This window comes from Oreochromis niloticus, linkage group LG14 (assembly GCF_001858045.2).
Source record: "Oreochromis niloticus isolate F11D_XX linkage group LG14, O_niloticus_UMD_NMBU, whole genome shotgun sequence".
Classification (NCBI taxonomy): domain Eukaryota; kingdom Metazoa; phylum Chordata; class Actinopteri; order Cichliformes; family Cichlidae; genus Oreochromis; species Oreochromis niloticus.
The window spans coordinates 31,465,542-31,485,494 of record NC_031979.2 but is presented as its reverse complement, the minus strand read 5'-3'; the positions used below and the strand labels follow the sequence as shown (position 1 = coordinate 31,485,494).

General features: G+C 37.8%; 1 protein-coding gene across 1 annotated transcript in view; it reads right to left on the bottom strand.

Annotated features, from left to right (window-relative positions):
• The window catches only part of gbe1b (glucan (1,4-alpha-), branching enzyme 1b), a 98,007-nt gene that overhangs the window by 55,545 nt on the left and 22,509 nt on the right, over positions 1-19,953 (bottom strand). The window contains exons 6-10 of the mRNA XM_003450190.5: positions 19,010-19,100; positions 16,331-16,540; positions 6,874-6,989; positions 4,742-4,869; positions 4,349-4,447 (exon numbers count right to left, since the gene is read on the bottom strand). Of these exons, the coding sequence (XP_003450238.2) occupies positions 4,349-4,447; positions 4,742-4,869; positions 6,874-6,989; positions 16,331-16,540; positions 19,010-19,100 (644 nt within the window). The remainder of the gene's footprint in view (positions 1-4,348; positions 4,448-4,741; positions 4,870-6,873; positions 6,990-16,330; positions 16,541-19,009; positions 19,101-19,953) is intronic.

Genomic DNA, 19,953 nt, shown 5'->3' with positions numbered 1-19,953 from the left:
TGGATAACTGATGGCAAGCTTCACCAAAAAAGTAAAAGTAAAACCTCTTCAGTCAACATGAAGACTGTTGTACAAAAAAAGGGAAAAAAAGGTAAAGGGTGTAGGACTTCACGAGTCCATACAAGGCTTTTCTCAATGTAGCATAAACAAAAATAGAGCAAAGCCTGCAAGCTAGTTCTCCCAGACAGCTCAAGCTCTGCTGTATCATACACATATAACATGCCTGATTTTGCTCATGTCATATACCAAACAAACTTACCCAATTTGGTTGCCTATGGTGCAAATTCCTTCTCTCTCCCTCTGACATCTCAGTGCTGCTGCTGCCCTGTATCACTTCCTGCTGATTCAACCCTGCCATCACCCCAGCATCCACCTGCATGTTCTTCTCAATTTTGTGTGTGTATCATATATGTGGTAAGTGAAGATAAGTGTAGCAGAGATACCAAACCCTAACAACGATCATCTGGTGCAATATTTGTCATAATGACAAAAAAAAAAAGGAAAACGCGGATAAATAAAAATGTAAACAGAAATTAACATCTTTGATGAATTCTATTCTAGTAGACAAGTGGGACTGCATTGAAATAAAAGACACGACAACAAAGCAATTAATAATCAGGAAAAAAATAACTGCTTCTCATTTCTACCTCCAACTCCTCCATTTCACATTTTATCTTTAAACACAGATCTTTCATGGTAGACCAATATATTAAAACTCTACAATGAGTATATAGCTAAAGATATATACGATATATCAGCAGTCCTCAACCTTTTTTTGCGCCACGGACCAGTTTGTGTCCGACAATGTTTTCACGGACCGGCCTCTAAGGTGTGGCGGTTAACAAAATAAACAAAAATAAAACCAGTACCAAAAAAATAGAAGATTTATTCATAACACACGGGAAAAGACCCAGGGAAACCGAGTTAACGATAAAAATGATTAACCCCCCCCTCGCTAAAAACAGATAAAAACCCTGAAATCCACGTGGCCTGGAGGTTGGGGACCGCTGCTATATAAAACTAAAGAAAATGTACTATGAAAAGGAAGATTTCTGTAAGACCCATTTTATTTTTAATTTCTTTAATAATAAATAGATCATCTTAAATTACACTGCAAAATATAAAAATCAATTGAAACCTGAATGGCAGAGATCCATCTGAGGAAAATATAAATGTCCAGATTTAGACACTACAAACAATCATTTCCTACATAGCGTCATGTGAATGCCACTGTTGGAATTAAAAATGCATTTTTTGCACATCTTCACAGCACAGCTGTCTTTAGTTATAGATGACAATAAGCATCCTCTTATTCAGCCTACCTACCCTGACAGTCAGCGATGGGTGATAAACCTTCTAGCTGAACCCTTTTTTGTGGCACTCTTTAACTATTAAGCTTGTATAACCGTTTGGGAAAAATCAAAACAGCACTGAATACAGGCAGAAAAATAACCCTTGCTTTGATATCATAAGCTACGTCAAGGACAGACATTTCAGAGTGATAATGAATAATGCGAAATGTAAAGGTGACTGCCAGCCTATTTAAAGCTTCACTTAAGAAAAAAAAAAAACATCACAGAAGAAATTTCCACCAAGATCAGTGACTAGATGACCTTCACATTATTAAATCTCATTTTTCTTCCCATTCACGGGAAAAAAAAAAAAAAAAAAAAAAATCCACACATCCATGCAAAGGACTCTTAAAAAATTACTGATCTAAGAAAAAGGTCATTATGAATGAATAAGTCAAAAGCTTTTCTTTTTCAATAACAATTGTGTCGCTTCCATCATTTATTCATGGCTCAGTGTTTGGATGGATAAATACTGACCTTCCCACTTGCACAGTGGGTAGGATTAAGAAGGGGAAAAAATAAAAAGGGTTGCACTGCTTTAGAAAAAGCAACAAGAAAAACTTTTTCAGTTTGAATATCCTTAAAACCTATGTATAAAAAAAGATTTCAGAATTAGGTTCAATGTTATCTGTTTTTTTTTTATATATATATATAACAAAAGGAATACCAGAAATATGAAAACATACATTTCATTCTCAAGTTAATCCTCCTTAGGCCTCACAGTCCTGGGTTTATTTAGTGACTGTTGCCCATCTTGAGAAAGAGTTACCAAAACAAACCCTTATGAACATCAAAGCCACCTTTATCATGCAGGTAAGTATAATGCACAGGCTTTAGGCTTTATTGTAAACCCCTGAAAGGATTTAGCCAGTTATAGTGGTTCTTACATTTTAGAAATCAGCTACTACAATCATTTCTCCAGAAAAGTTAGGATGCTATGTAAAATGTAAGTAAGCTATAAGGAAATTATATGCAAACCATTTAAAATAGTATTTAATGGGAAGCGGAAAAAAGACAACATATACATTTGTTATATAATATAATTTCAGAAGTATTTGATCATTTTGAACCAGAACTTGGACAGGGCCATGTTTCCAACTGTGCTGCATCACAACTCTTTGGAACTCAGAGCACCAATTGCTGCAGTCCTGAAAAAGTGAAGTGCTTTTCAATTCTTGCTTGATATCCTGTTTCAACTGTATCAAGCTCCTTTTGTTTACATTTTCAATGCATGACAGTCCTAAACAGCAGGGAACCTAGTTTAGAACCGACATTCTACATCTGCAGAGTTATTCTGTTGTAATACTTTGAAATAAATAAGGTTTTTCCTTAAAAAGAGCACAAAAAACTACCTATTTTAATAGTTCAAACACTAAATAAATTTAAACTATCATCCGAATGAAAATAATTAGGGAATATTTCAGATATGATGCATGAAAGAAAAATCAAAGAAAAATCCGTGAATATTTAACTGCGAGTAGGTGAAGTTCGACTGTATATCGGTCAACACTGATGGTGCCTTATGAGACATGTGCAAAGTAACCGTGCCTTGTTCGCTTAATCGCTATACCATCACCAATGCTTGTTTTGCAACTATCTGCTCACAACAAGCCATGGTCCTTTTCTTTCCCCTTCCCCTGAGGCTCTGGTGTCCATGATATCCAAAAATAATTTAAAATTTTAAGTCATCAGAGCTAGTGTAGCGTTCCACTGTGTCTCAGTCAATCATACATCAGGATTGTAACCAGAGAAGGCATTCTTTGTGAGTCTTTTTTATGTGTTTTTTTTCTTTTGGTATAATTTTAATCATTATATACACGTGGATGCAGGGACAAACTGCGTTTGCTGACAACTGTTTTCAGAAGTGTTCTTAAGCCCACGCAGTAATTTCCACAACAGGATCATGTTTTAATGCAATGCTGCCTGAGGCCTTGAAGATCACAGTCATTCATTATTGGTTGTCAGCCTTATCCCTCAAGTACAGAGATTCATGTTTACTCTCTTAATCTTTTAATGATATTGTGTACCATAAATGACGAAATCCAGAAATTCTTTCTTTTTTTGTTCTTAAATTAAACTATTTTGCCTACACAGTTTTTCACTGAATAGTAAACCCTCCTTCATGCTTTTTTTTTTTGTAACTGAGAAACCCTGCCTCTGTGGGATGTTCTTCTTACACCCAATCATGTTAATGACCTGTTCCTAATTAACCTAATTAGTCGTGAGAAGCTCCAACAGGTGTGTATATGTATGTGTGTACTTTTGAGCACACAACCTTTACAGTCTTACAGGCAACTTTCTGAATTATACAGCTATTTCTGCTATTAATTTTAAAATGAATACACAGTGGAAGGTTTTAAAAAACAAATGTTTGTAATTTCAACATTTCAAATTCTGCCTTAAGTGCTGAGTTTAAATAATTTGCACTGGATGCTGTTCACATATTTTGGGGGGAATTTTTTGTCATTTGTAGGTGCATCAACTCTCCTTGTCTATAATACATAAAAGTGCAACAGTGCACAAAATCAACCATTTCTTTTAAGGCTTTATTTGATAGGGACAGTGAAGATAGACAGGAAAGCGGGGAGACAGAGGGCAAGACATGCAGCAAAGGGCCAAGTGCTCTCCGGCCATACGGCATGTAGTCGCCTGCTCATCCACTGAGCTAAACCGGCACCATATCAACTGTTTCTTAAAGCCACAAAGGTTTCCCAATATGTCCAGCTTTGTCTTCTCTCTATGATTTGTAGGTTTTCTAACTTTATGTCAGCCCGTTGCCTATTAAAGTGGCCGGGGAGGAAATGTACAGAAAGGGGACACAAAAAGATAGATTTAAAGGAACCACATGTGCTTGCTCTTAGGGGGTCATCTGATTGTCAGGACTTTTCTCTATTGTGGGGTCTTTCCTTACACTTTAAATCACCTCAAGGTGACTCTTGTTGTAATTTGGTGCTATATAAATAAAAATACATAAAATCCATTTAAAATCACCTTACCTGAATCCACTTGTCAGGGACAGCCATTGCCAATCGGTAATCAAAACCAAGTCCTCCCTCCTCCACTTTTCTGCAGAGAGCTGGCATCCCTGACACATCCTATAGGAAAGTCTTGTTATTTAATATCACATTTCTGCTTTGCGGGCACAGATTTCAACAAAGATTTTATCAATACCCACAACTCACATATTAAGGGGTGAAATTCCTACACCACAGGCAAAAAAAAGGAAAGAGTGACACCCCATTTCCTTTTGCATTACCTTTTAATTACAGCAATGAATACGTAAGTAAGCTATGTCTAACTAATAAGTTCTTTTAATTAATAACAGCTCTGGGCAGTGTCATTGCAAAGTTAGTGGATGCAAAGATGTGTGTGTGGCAGTGGGTTTTTACCTCTGCAACAGTGATGCAGTCAGGATAAAGGGTATGAAGAACGTGATTGGCAAGCATCAGGTAAACCAAAGAATCTTCATCCACCTGTAGGCCAAAGTATTCACTGTAGTCCCCTGTGAAACCTGTGCCTGTAAACACCCACACAGTGAACACTCATCATGTTTTCACCCAAACTAAAGATTTTTTTTTTTTAAACTGATGCTACTGCTTTGCTTTATCTTCTTGACATATTTCTAAAATGTCCTAAAATTGTGAAATAAATGTAATCTTAATGAAGGCCGAAGGCTCCTTTGGATAAGAAACTAATAAAAATGCCTCTAGAGACTAAAGAGCAGCACTTACCAGAACTTGTAGGGTACTCGCAGAGATTTAAACTCTGGAGCAATTATTATTAACATTAAATACAGATGAATATTCTTGATCTCACTTTATCTCACTTTGTGGCATGTTTAAAAATGTGTTTTGTTGGCATAATGAGAACTAAAGTTTTATTTTTAAAAGGTGGACAGTATTATTCACTGAATATTATTCAAGTGCATCCAAGACACAGTGTACAGTCAAAATTCTTCCAAAATAAAAGTAGTAAAACTTGACCAATTTTGAGTTGCAGAAACTGAAAATTATACTTAAAATTATTTGTTTGCTCTAGTTTTCATGAGCATGCTAGCAGGGCAGTTCTAACACCAAAAATACATTCTGACCCCTGAATTTTGGCAAAAATGAAGGTAAGCGCTAATTTTCAGATCAGAACTCTGCTCAAAATATTAATCTAATGTTGCTGTAATTTAGCTTGTTTGAACTGGATTTGTATCAAGCATGAAACACAGTTGTCAAAGTTCAGATATTATCATCTCTCCATTTGACCTTTTGCCCTCTACTCTGATCTCGGATTTGACATTTCTAGCAGCAAGAAAACTGTATTGTTGCCAAGTGATGTTACATGATTTTTTAAAGTATATTAAAATATCCCACAAGTAACAATTAGAAATCTTTGAAAATAAATTGTTGTAAGCACTGCGACTAAGAAATGACACCAGAGAAAGGCACATAACCCTTGAACGTCCTCCATCTTTATACATCTACATGTCATAAAATTGTGGATAAGTGACGGAATTGAGGTTTTTCCATGAAACAACATCTCATCTAGACCTGCTCTGTCAGGCAAGTTTCTAAAGACATTCAGTTGTTAAACGTATATTTTTGCATATTTATTTACTTTTTTTTTTTTTTTTTTTTTTTTTTTTTAACCTTTGTTACTGTCATTGCTACTTTGTTGCTATTACTACCATTATAACTGTTGCTGTTGCATCAAATGTTATAACAAAGGAAATTCCCAAATACAGAGTAAAGGATCTTCTTATCTTATAAGCCTGCTATATATTGTTACATAAAGAAATGTTACATGTTATCACATGAAGCAACCACATACAGGTGAGCAGACATAAGACCTAAGCTTACAATGTATATTAAAATTAACTTTAATTTTATACAATAGTTAGCCTACAATTTTTTTTAAAAACTACACATTTTATAAATTGTAGCTAATCAGATGTTTTAATTGGCCTATTTGCACTCAGCACATTAAAATCCGCTAAGCAGACAACTCCTGAAAATCGTTCACCAATGTTGTCTAACGTTTGCTGAGTAAAATGTATTGTTTACCTCCATGACAACATTTCTAACGGTCCTATCCCAACTTTTGACGGCACACTGCTTTATTACCTGCATTTTGTCAGGTTACGTTTTACACCAAGTATATTTTAATTTCATTTATTGTAAATCTTAATTCAGACAACGGTCTTTTTGTTTTACCAGACCAAATTTCTCTAAATATAATTTGGTAAAAAAACCAAAACAAACAAAAAAAAATTAGTTTTGATGACGTTTTTCACCTTTCTATTAACCTTTCTATTAACCTTTCACCTTTATATTAAGCCTTTGATAAAAAAAAAAAAAAAGTTCCCTCATGATAGATAAGATAAGTTAGACCTCTCAACAAAACTCAAATTAATCTTTAACACTCGGGAGTGTGTGGTGTACACTCCACTGCGAGTTATAAACAAGAGCAGGATGACAGGCTTTACTCACACCATACAGCTCTGAAACATAAGGTGCACACAAACCAGTCTTACCGATGCCATGGTGATGGTACAGCATGGAAGTAATACCATCAAATCTGAAGCCGTCAAAGCGGTACTCCTCCATCCACCAGCGCAGGTTTGACAGCAGGAATCGCAACACTTCCCAGCTAGAAAAACACACACACGCGCACACATGCACACATATTCAAGGTCAGGCAAAGCAAAAGCTGTGAATTATTCACACATCTCACTGTGCACTTTAGGCACCAGAGATTAATTTTCACCCCTACAGGACATTCACATATTGATAACCAAACTTACATTATGTCGGAGATGGAGTGCAAATGAGAGTGAACGGTGTTTTCATTAAGTACAGTGACTAAATTGAGGAGAAAACCAATTCAAATAACCAGTTGTCAAACTACAAATCAGTGGCTTACAGTGCACGGTTAAGTTTTCTGATTTCCATCGTATGCTTCAACTTGATCACTGGGCAAGCGTTTTATATTACCAAGCCCATCTCTGTGTATTTGAAGTGATAGGATTTCACGCTACACTTGGGTAAACAAACACTGCGCAAGGAATGGAGTTTCCTCTCTTGAGGATGAGATAAATCATACACTTCTACTCGCTTTGGCCTCATCTTCATTGTTTTACAATGTCCTACAACCAAGAGGTCAAAGACTGTACAAAACAAAAAAAAAAAAAAAAAAAAAAAAAAAAAGAAGAAACCAATAAACTATTTGAATTTGAAAGCGTAAATTGTGGTTGTAGTGTAGCCCACGGTGTGCTACAAAGCATGCAAATGCTCACTGTGCCTGTTGACTGGACTGAGTCGGAGGAGGACAGAGGAGGTGGATTCCATAAATGGCCCCAGTCTCCCCGTTCCTGACTGGGCGAGTCATCCGATTTCTAACAGCCTCTCAAGGCAAAGTACACTACACACCTCAACTCTTTCCATTGAGAGGTGTGTTGCCATGGAAACATCAGTAAAAACTCAATATTTGGTTGTCTATATGCAGTGTGTGTAATGAGGACCAAATGAAACACTGTATACATGGATGCCAAACTGGGAGGCAGCAGCAAAGCACCAGGGATGAGACACGAATGACATTCATTACACTGATTAAATGCAGACTGCTGCCTCTGCTTAGGACAGGCCCAGATCTTCTCCATACTCCAACAATGGTTTGTAATAGTTTGTGACTACTATGTGTGTATAAAAAACATTATAAATCTAACGAAGGTTTCTGTTTTTGTGATAAATTTGTATCCATGGAGTGTCTTTGAAGTACAACCAGTGATTGTTTTAAACTATAAAATTTGATTCTACTTCCTGAGCTACACTTCAAATTATACAGCATGTTTGTTAACAGAAATAATTCAACTATATGTATTCATGGTGCATCCACAAGTCGGCTGGCAGCTGTATAGGCCCACCATGAAAGACGCTCCTGTCTGACAAATGTTTCACCTCATCAAAAGTATTTTTGTTGTGTTATAGGGGGCATTTCACTGTCTAGTTATATAGAATGAACCACATAAGCTCCTAGTAAGGCTGATTTCCTTCATCAATTAAAATGTTAATGTATTATTGAATGACAGTATCCTGAATTACAAAGGTCAGACACAGAGTTTTTTCCCCCTGTCTCAATACCACACCGAAGGGCCCTTCAATTCTTTTTATTTTTTGCAATTTCATCATGTCAAAAAATTGGTGAAGCAGCGAGAAGACCCAGATTCATGCTTCAACAACACTTCAATAACATCTTAAACTGAAAAATTTCACACAAACACTAGACAGCTCATGTCCTTAATAATGCTTTATCTTTAAAATGTATTATAGATTTATCTACCACTAAAGCCTGAGGATTACACCTCTGTGGCAAAAAACACAAAATCCCAGTTTCTTTTGGCCAAGATAGCCATGACACAAAATGCATTTAAATGCATTCCCTTCTGTGCTCCATTCCTCAGGGATGACCAACACCAGCACTGTTTGACAGGTGTGAAGCTGCATGTTACATCGGTACTTCCTCCATCCCTAGAGAAAGAGCACAAGAGAGCCTGGTATGATCCGATATAGCAGGCTGGCTGGGTGGTCACGCAGACCCTGTGATAAATAGATTAGGTCCTCCACTCCACTGCGCAGAGCCAACAAAGGCTCAGACACAATGTATCCTCACGGGATGGAGATAATAGCCAGTGAGAGCCAGAGGCCCAAGATGAAACCATACTGCCACATTAGGACCCACAATGCCATTTATCATCAAGTCCAATTACGGTGAGAAAGTTAGATCTCTGTACCAATGCAATGCACCACTTATCTATGCAGTTCAATGAAGTTATCACTTGGTCTGTGGTGTTAATACAAAAGCAAATTGCATATTACACTGTCCTCATAGTAAAGCTCTGCGATGACAGTGAAACCTGGTTAGGGAGCACTAATAGAGTAAAAGCCTAATATTGCTGCTTGTAGGGTAAGATAAAGTAATCTGTCATGGGTGTTTCTGTTTTACCTGCAAGTGCACACTGCCAGAATGGAGAAAAAAAAAAAAAACCCTTCATGTTTAGTTGCTCCTCATCAGAGCTTATTTGCCCCTCATGCTGGCCATAGCTGTGCCCGGTATTACAGTGTGTATTTACACTCAGTTTCCAGCCGAAGGGAGCCATAAGTTGCCGTGTTTCTAGAATTTTGCATTAGGTGACATGTCAACTTGTCACGATGGCATGGAGAGAGATTTAAGTCCCTGTTTTACCAACATCACAGGTAAGCTGCAGATAAGACCAAATAAATTTTAGAAGCTGACAGTTCATTCCACGAGAAGTGTGATGCCCAAACTATGTCACTAGACAACCCGATGGATGGGGTGCATTTGTTAGACCAAAAAGGACAAATGAGGTGGCTCGTTTAACGCATTTCAAAACCTTCTATAGCCCAACAGGGGACAGAGACACTGACAGGAGTGTCAAAATCAATGAAACCACATTTCTGGGCTTAAACTTGATTTATTTATTAATCACATTTCTTCCAAATTCAGATTTGCATGGATTAACTAAAGGCAATTTTTGAAGACTATGACTTACTTGTACACCTTTTTTCCCCCCTTTTGAGGCTACTACAGTGTGTGCTTGAAATGTTCTCTAACTGTTTGTTTTTTTATTTTCAGTTTAACCGCTCTCCAGTAAAACAGTGATTTCAGTAAGCCAAATCACACATGCCTTGATGCACACAGGTGCTGTGTTGGACTTGTGCAGAAATTACATCTTTATACTGTGTAGCAGAACATTGTAAGCAGCCATTCCACGAGTCTGGTAGTACTGGCTGCCTTGCTGGGTAAATTCTCATCTAGAGGTCTGACAGACTGTCCCTGTATTGCTTTGCTTTGTGTTAGATATCTGCCATTTGTCTGGCATTTTTTATGCAGCCTGGCAGCTATCTGCTCTTGCTTGGCATCTTAGGAAGAATATTCTGCTGCCTGAGAGACTGTTTGTATGTTTAGCAACCTGTAATTAGTATCACTTTGTACTTGCCGTCTTTCAGGAATCAGTGGCTGTCTGTCAAGCCTGTTCTAATTCTTCAGAGTTTTCTCCAATGGACCATATTTTAGGAGTTGCAGGACATTTAGAAGTGATTTTCATAAGAAAGCCGTTAAAGTAATTTAAATAACCATAGTAAAAAAGAAAGATAATTACTAGTCTTCAAACTTTGTTATCTAGTAAGCTAGATATCCTGCATTACAGTTAGTAACATAAGATAGTGCTCCTGCTAGTTTTTGATTACTCCCTGTTCTGGCCATGTTGGCCTCAATTTGTGCAGCAAACATCAGTTTCTATGACAAAACCGCCCATCCTTCGTGTGTATTGTCATCACTGGTAAAATAAGAGCTTTGAATCTTTGAATCTTGAATCTTTCAGAGCTAGGTCTCGGGCTTCGACCCAGAAATCATACAGCAGTTTTCAGTGGAATAGTAGGTACTGTTCAAGCATAAAGGTGGTACATCACTTTAGGAGCATGACCAAAAGCAATCAGTGCCTTTCTGGAGATCCAGTTTTTAAAGTCACAAAGTAAACAAACTCCTTCCTCCGTTCCATCCATCCATCATATATCCTGGACACACTTCCAGTCCACAGGCTAAGGGCTCCAACATGTTTACATGCTCAACATTGTAGAGGTTTACTGTCACCAAGGGGAAGAGTCACAAAAAACGGTCTGTGGGCTACTCTTGCTTGTGCCGTTTTTGGTCCTTGCCAGCTAGGAGAAGACTAAAGTTAGAACATGCAAAGAGCTGAAGTGAAACCAAGAATTAAAAACAATGAAAAGGGCCACTGCGGCCCACCATCAGGGCTTCTCATGCTGTATTTTTCAATAAACCAATTAGGATCTGACCCATACATAGTGTCATCCATAACAAGCTTTGGGATTTTTTGAAGAACTGCACTTTAGCATAAGATAAGAGACAGAAATACTATATCATAAATTAAGCACAATAGGAAAAAACATTTTCACATTCACACCTATGGTCAGTTTACTTAACAATCGTGTCTTAGGACCGTGGGAGGAAGCTGGGGTACAAACAGTGAACTCACATAAGTACAGGGAGACCATGAAAACACATCAAAACCAGGACCATCTCGCTGTGAGGAACCAGTGCAAACCACTGCACTACTGTGCTACCCCAGGTACAACACTCAATTTAAAAATCACAAACTATAGATATTTTCCTCTTATTTGTCTAGTTTTCAAGGGTTGAGGTGCATGAAAGTAAAGTGTTTGTATCTTATCCTACTCAGTGACTCCATCGAGCACCTACTGGTAGCAATACAGGGAGCTCCAAGAAGCCAACTTGCACACCTACTGCTAAGCTGAGCTCATTAGCCGAAGCTCACTAGAGGGGAAAAACTACTTTTCCCATTGCTGTGTGACCTGATGGGATAGGGGAAATAACTCATGGGTGTTAAATACTGAAATGAATGCATTTGGATTGAGTGACTGAGTTTTCAAGTGTGGGTTTATTGATTGATCAGACCGTACTAAAACCCCAGCTACAGCACAAAGTTGGTCCAAGTATGTAAAAACACGAATGCTCCTAAGGGAAATAGATTTTTTGTTGTTGTTGTTTCTTCTGTGATGGTTTCTGCTCCATTTCTTTAAAATAAAAGCATGCCAGTTACCAGCAGGGTGATTCCTTGCTCCCCTAGATGTCTTTCCTTGGGTGTAGTTTTCTTATTCTAGAACTTCAAAATTTAAAGGACATTTAGCTGGTAACAGCTGGAAACAGATTTTGTAGTGTCATCTCATGCTTGAGAGAAAATTGCATCATTTGTTGTGTATCTAGTTTTATTGGAGGGTTACATGGATTCAGGTCTAATTAAATAACTGGATCACTGTCTTAGCATTATATTATAGATCAAACAAACAAAAAAAAATGATATATGCATACATACACACACATGCACGTGTAGAATAATACGGTCAAAGTGAAAATAGTTAGTCCTCCCTTTCAACATGAAAACAGAGAGAAAAGCTAAAAAGCATTTTCAAAAGCCTAGCCCCGAGTCCATTTTTCATATCTTAAGAATTCACACAAAAATTGATGAAAACTTGATGCAAATGATCCTGAGACAGGTTGGGGGATTATAGAATGGACCCACAGCAAGCTCTTCAGAACTCTCACTACTGATCTGCAAAAAGGCTTGGCTTCTTTGGCTGCCAACCCCCCTACAAGCGCTCCACTTACCCGGTCACTGTGTCAAGGTGACTTTGACGTATTTAAAAGGTTCATGAAGGAAACAGACACAGATGAACGATGTAGATGTCCCCAAATTAGTTTCTGTTCGACACATACCTATGCGTCTGGTGCAACACACCTAGTACATTCACATATACCACATCTTGACAACTTATTGACCTATTATGCTACATTCCAGCTCCAAATTTGAATTCTATTAGAGCCGCTAATAGAAAAACCCATATTTATCTTATTCTCTTTAAATTGGGGAGACTCTTATTTTGTTAACTGAAACAAACCATTTTAGCTCTTGTGACGTTCAGGCCACCTTCTTACCTTCTTTAACCTCCTAAGACTCGAACTCTTTCATGGCATGCTTGAACTCTTTGCTATTTGGGCTGATTGGGACTTGATGAGTGTAAAAACAAAGAATTACCTGATTTTTTTTTGTTTACTGATTTTTGTTTCAGAGAAAAATGGGATCCACATATGAGGACATTCATTTTAAATTTCGATAGATCAGTGGCAGTATAATGTCCACGTAAGTGGATATCAGGCACTTGTAGAGCAAAATTTTGTATTTTGGTCTAGACAACCCAAATTATGATGTCCACATATGTGGATGCCAGGTCCTAGGAGGTTAAGCTAAATGTCTTCTGATTAGCTAGCCCTGCCAAAAGGCTAATGTGGGAAGCCAGTGGATGTGACCACTGTGCTCTCAGGCATGGCTACGTATGTTTAATATGAGTGTCCACCAAGTAATTATATGAAAGAAAAAACACTTTATTATGGGGCTATCTGAAGTATAAGCATCCCCTGTATGTTTTAAGAACATCTAAGACATTTCAGCTCAAATGAAATTTTCAAGCAAAAGTTGGCCGTTTTTGCCTAAAGTAGAAATAAAATGAAAGAAAATTCTAAGAAGTAGACTACTGAAAGCTATGAATGTTTTCCTTTAAAACGAATTAATAAACACATCTAATATTAGAATGCTGATTATACAGCAAAGACGTGAAAATATGGCAGGTGGATGGATGACATTACAGCACGAATGCTTAAATATTTTTGTACATTTATTATTTACTTGGTACAATTTAGCAATGTACATTATTTAAAAATGCTAAGAATGGCTTAACAACCACCAGCATATGCATGCCTCCTTATAGTTTCAATGCAGCTCGCTTCTTGCATAGCCAAGTTTGTATTCAGCAACAGCAAACCCACTTCTAGCATTCCTGGAGCCTGGAACCAATGTTTGCAAAGCCAGACATTCTTAATACTGAATGCAGACACATTTGACTCAGAGGCAACTCAAGTTAACAAATTGGATAGCAGGCATCTATCTAAACAGCATTCTCTCTGGACTGTGTTGAATGTTTTATGAGGAAAAGCTGAAGTGGAACACATACAACAAAAAAGGTGTTCTTTGATAAAGATGCACAAGTGGAAGCAAAGCAGAAAAGGCAGCAACAAGGAAAATGTGCGTTTGCTCCGATAGCTTGTATCAGTCAGCTTCTGTCAACCTAATAAGAACATCATGGTCAGACTGTGATGGCTGATAGCAAGGCTGCTTGATTAAAAACAGACTGTGTATCCCACAAGGTTCACGGGTAGCCTCTGAGGTTCATTTCCTTCCAAAGAAAGTAACAGAAAGCTTGACACAAACGACATGTCCAAACATCCTGCGAGAGGCAAAGAAGACAAATGAACTGGCTATGACATTGCAGAGCTCCTTTGGGCTTTTACAAATGACTCCTCATATGCCTCCCAGTTGTGGCATATGTCTGCACCATGTCTAATGAGTGCTTCTGATACGAGGAGGGTTCAATAACTAATGAAAGAAGAACCTTGTTCTCTTATTATAGCCCCCCTGCCTGACACTAAGCATTGTATAATGTATTGGAAAGTGCTGCACACTGACACACACTTATTAAAAGCGAGTTCAAAAAGGCATTTGATAGACTCAACAGCGCCTGTTCCTCTTTAATGTGTGCTGGGATCATTTTCAGGGTACAGAGGCAAGAGAGACACCCAATTAACAGGGCCAACAACAACACCAGTCGATAGTTTTGGTGTACATTGAGCACCAGCAGAGACAGAAAATATTACCTGCCTATTTATGGTCTTTCATCTGTTTTCTAACACTTTTGCAATTAGTTGAAACTACGAACATCACCAAATCTCTGCAACACTGTGACGATCCTAGCTGAACAAATGTACAAAAAGGTAAAAAAAAAAAAAAATCGAGGCAATAGGAGGAAACTTGAATTTTCAGTTAACCACTCGTTCATTACACTTCCCCTATATATCAGTGCCTTACTTCACGGCCGTTTGGTTGAGCGATGCAATCTGCCATTTTTGAGAGCATGTCTTGGTTTTGACCTTCAACAAATCTTTCTGTACAAGGCAGTCTGAGAAAATGTAACAAGTGATATGGCAGGTTCCCATTTATCCTCATTCATCAGTCTTTACACGTGTTTACATTTATATGTAGCTGATGCAGACAAAGTGTGTTTTCATCACAAGTTCAATGTCTTACAGTATGTAACATTCAAATCTCCACGGCAGGTACAGTATAATGGCGGAGTAGAAATAGCAGGGATGTGTTTGCTTTTAAATCATGCTAAAAGGTTTAAAAAATAAATAATGTCCAATCAGGACGATGTTAGTCACAGTAAATTTAAATGGTATAAAGAACAAAATTAAATTAGTTCTGTGGTTTTGGTTTATGGCAGACCTTTTAATATTACACAGCATGTCCATTTTTACTACTGCTTTATATGAGTAAGTAATCACATTGTGATTTTAGTTATATTTTGTAAAATCTTCAAGACTTTTTTTCCCCCCAACAATTGAAAATAATACTGTATCAAAGTGACCGAGTAAACATGACTTAACTATTATCCCTCAGTGTTCAGACATTCACCAGCAAGTCTGTACCTAACAGACTTGCTGGTGAATGTCTGAATACAGTTATTCAACTGCGTTTTAACACAAATGTCTAATTAGCCAATCACATGGCAGCAAGTCAGTGCATTTAGGAATGGTCAAACAACCTGCTGAAGTTCAAACTGAGTATCAGAGGAGATTTGAGGGACTTTGACCGCAGCATGGCTGTTTGTGCCAGACAGCTTAGTATTTCAGAAACTGCTGATCTGCTGGGATTTTCCCACATAACCATCACTAGGGTTTACAGATAGTAATCTGAAAAGATAAAAAAATTCCAGTGAGTTGTAGTTCTCTGGGGAAAAATGTGGTGTTAATGCAATAGGTTAGAGGATAAGGGCTAGGAGAAAAGTCTGCAGGAGAACATCTCTGAATGCACAACACATCAAACCGTGGAGCAAATGCATTACAGCAGCAGAAGAGCACACCGGATACTACTCCTGTCAGCTAAGAACAGTAAACTGAGGCTACAAATCACATGGGCTCAAACAAGACTGGTCAATAGAAGACCGGAAAAAAACTTGTCTAATGAAACTTTATTTAATTGCTAAAACATTCAGATGACATGGTCTGAATTTGTCATAAACCTGGATACTTATTAAAAAGTTATAAAAACTATACAAACTGTTTTTATAAAAACACACCTGTTCGCAGGTATATTTGTTTACATACTTTATTAAATTGTACAAATGGACAGTTTACTTTTAATCACTTCATCCTTTATACCAGCAAGCCAAAATGATGTTGTATGTATACTGTACAAATGTGTTACAAAGTATAAGATAAGGTTCACTTAATGGTGAACTTGGAAAAAAAAAAAAAAAAAGTACCTGGAGTAGTCAAAGAGACGGCTGTCCCACAAGCTGTGCTCCCCTCTGGGTGGAGAATGGAAGAAACAAGAGTCGGATCCATCAAACCGATTTAAGCCATCTTCCGTGTTCTTGGACGCGTGGCTGTGAACGACATCCAGGAGCACCAAAATCCCCATTGAATGAGCCACATCAATCAGCTGCTTCAGCTCATCTGGGGTCCCATAGCGGCTACAAATGAACACACACATTCAGACTCACATTAGGTTACTACACAAGCTTAACCCTGAAGTTTAGGTTTATTCAAAATTGCCACTCAAAGAAAATCATCCAAGTTACAACTGGAATATGTCAGACTAACCTTTTTTCCCCCTATAATTGGACTGTTTTGAGCACATAACTAACAGCATGCACATATGTAAACACAAGCTTAAAAAAAAAAAAACATTCAAGGACCTACATTACATATATTTTCTGAGTTGTTTCAATTTCCCTAACAATAAACCTGTCAAGCAGATCTTAACTCCTACTCATTGGTTTTATTCTTTCTAAAATTGCTGTCACATTGACAAAAAGCCCATTTAAGACTAAGTGCAAACCAACAATGAATTCATATTTTCATTAAAATGTTTGCAATTCAAATAATCACAACAGCATTGAGCAGTACATTATTGTACAAGCACAGTCGCTTTGGCTAAAGTAAAGTTAGCTTTTGTCATTGGATAGATATTTTATATTACCCTTTTCTACAGGACATATACAGTAAAGTCTTACTGTGGAATTCACGGGACACTGAAAAACACAACTGTATGTGTACACATCGATATCCCACACCTTATATTATCCAATCTCTAACATCCCATCCTCCCAGGAATCATCATATCAGCTTCCTTTAAAAAAATAAATAAAAAAATAGGACACATAGTGACAGGATTATCCTGCTTTCCGGTATTCAACCACTGAGGTTTTAAATGACACTAAGCGATCAATCAAGGGTGAAATTACAATATATATAACTATGCCCTACTCTGAGCAAGGAAGGAGGATCTCTGAAAGAAGATAAAGACTCAGACTAGTCCACCTTTATCTACGACTCTCCCCACTCTGTGGATTAACAGAAAATGTATTTACAGAGAGATTATTGCTGGTGTCAGACTTCCTAACCTTGATTTGAGGTGACTGAGTTGAGGAGAAAGTTGCTCACTCAGTTTGTTTTTGTGACACTCATTCAACCCTCAAAATAAAACATCAACAACTTTAAAACATTTTGCAGCCGCTTTAAAGATCAAATGCATTCAGGTGGTAAAGTGTGATACTGGATACCTTAAGTCTGTCTTTCAGATATTTTACTGGGCCACCATTTTACTCCCAGTATGATTACACTTTCTCTTTCTTTTCAATAGACAAATATATTAGAAGAAGCACTTCTTATATATATTTCTCTATTCTTTTAATGCAGTAGTATTGCATTTTATATATACTCATTTTGGTTGTTTTTTGTTCTCTTTAAATCTGTTTTATGAAGTTTGTAAGTTAGGGTAGCACGACAGACATTTACTTTGATTACACAAACATTATGTAGGAGAAGGTAATGGAACATGGGTATTGATTTGTAACTGGACATGATAATATTATACTACACTGTATTTCTAACCAACTACGCAACGCATTCTATTTTTCTTGGCAATACTTTCTTTGAAGATATAATTAATTTTGCGGTCAACTTGAAAGAAAGGCAGTGTAATGTGAAAAATTAGATCAGATTTTAAATTATATTTGGATGCAGACTAGTGTATGATGTGATCTAAGGAGCTTGGAAAGAAAAGCGTCTGGACGTCTTTAGGTTGCTTGAAGACGTTTCACCTCTCATCCGAGAAGCTTCTTCAGTTCTAGGGTCAAATGGTGGAGAGTCCCAGATTTAAACCCCGTGGGAGTATCCCCCCCAAAGAGGGACAGAAGGACCCCTGATGATGTGATGTTTAGAATGCTGAAGAAGTGGTCAGAGGTCCAAAGTATTGTGAAATTTAGAACCCCAACATATCATTCCCTATAACATGACACTACTCTACATCTACAGCTTTTATCAGAATTCCAGGCCAGCCGAGAGATATAATCTCTCCAGCGTGTCCTGGGTCTGCCCCAGGGCTTCCTTCCGGGACATCCCCAGAACACCTCAACCAGGAGGCACCAAGGAGGCATTTCAGATTCCCAAACCACCTCAACTGGCTCCTTTCGATGTGGAGGAGCAGCGACTCTACTCTGAGCCCCTCCTGGATGTCTGAACCCCTCCCCCCATCTCTAAGGGAGAGGCCAGCCACCCTTCGGAGGAAACGCATTTCCGCCGCTTGTATCTGTGATCTCATATTTTCGGTCACTATCCAAAGCCCGTGACTTGAGGGTAGGGATGTAGGTCGACCGGTAAATTGAGAGCTTTGCTTTTACATTCAGCTCTTTCTTCTCCACGACGGACTGGTACAGCGTCCGCATCACTGCAGCCGCAGCACCAGTCCGACTGTCGATCTCCCGCTCCCTTCTCTATTAGAATTCCTCCAAACCTCAAGCTATCGTGTTTATAGACAGAATGATGATACGCAAGCACACGCTACCAAAAACATAACCTCCTTGGCAGAGACAATTACCTTGTATGAAATACAATATATATATATATATATATAAAACTAGTGAAATGATGGCATTTACCTGGAAGCAGCAAAGAAACTTGTAATCTGATATCCAAAGCTTGCATAGTAGGCATGCTCCATGATGGCCATCAGTTGAATACAGTTGTAACCTGGACCAAGAGAGGAGACACTGCAATTATTATATTACAAATTTCATCCCCATTTCATGCCTTAAATGCATATTTTACCAGATTATATAGCTAACCTTGTCTCGCTGTTGTGAAACTATTAAAATATTCATCAAAAAACATGTGTTTGGTGTGTATGGCAGCGGGATACACTGTGCTTATTTGTTCCTAAGTGTATTTGGATAGCTTAATTTCCCTGCAGTAACTAGAGGGGGTATTAATCTTGCAAATCTTCATCTTCTTTTCTAATGATTAATTTTAATAAACCCCTGCTGTTCAGCTTGTATTTCAAACATCACTTAAAAATGCAAATAATTCTTATGATGTGCGGCTTGGTTGGCCACACAGAATAAGACACGCTTAGAAAAATTCTCTGAAAAGCTTCTCTTTTTGTGTTTTGGCCAGTATTTGGTACAGAAACAATCTGAAAATCTTTAAGAGTTGATACTATTTGACCTGTGTCAGTCACACTGTATGTATGAGCTCCAGGCATTTCCTTTTTGACACAAGCTCCAGTATCCTAAAGACAAGCTGTGGCAACAGGGAAACACTAGCTATCAGAGTCAGGAGGTCATATACCACATTTCAAAACGGCCTACAAAAACTGCCTCTATGAATAAGAGAACAACAGGCTTTTAAACTGCCACTGAGGACTCTAGAGGGAGGCCCTGCGGTTTTCACTGTTGTATTGAACAGATTTATTTATATATATATGTCTTTTCAGGCTAGAGAGAAAGAAAAAAAAAAACTTTACCTTCTGAAGGATTGTGACAAAGCGCTGGGGTGAGAGGAAGTTTCTATTTTTTTATATTTATATATACTCTCTTTCAGTCAA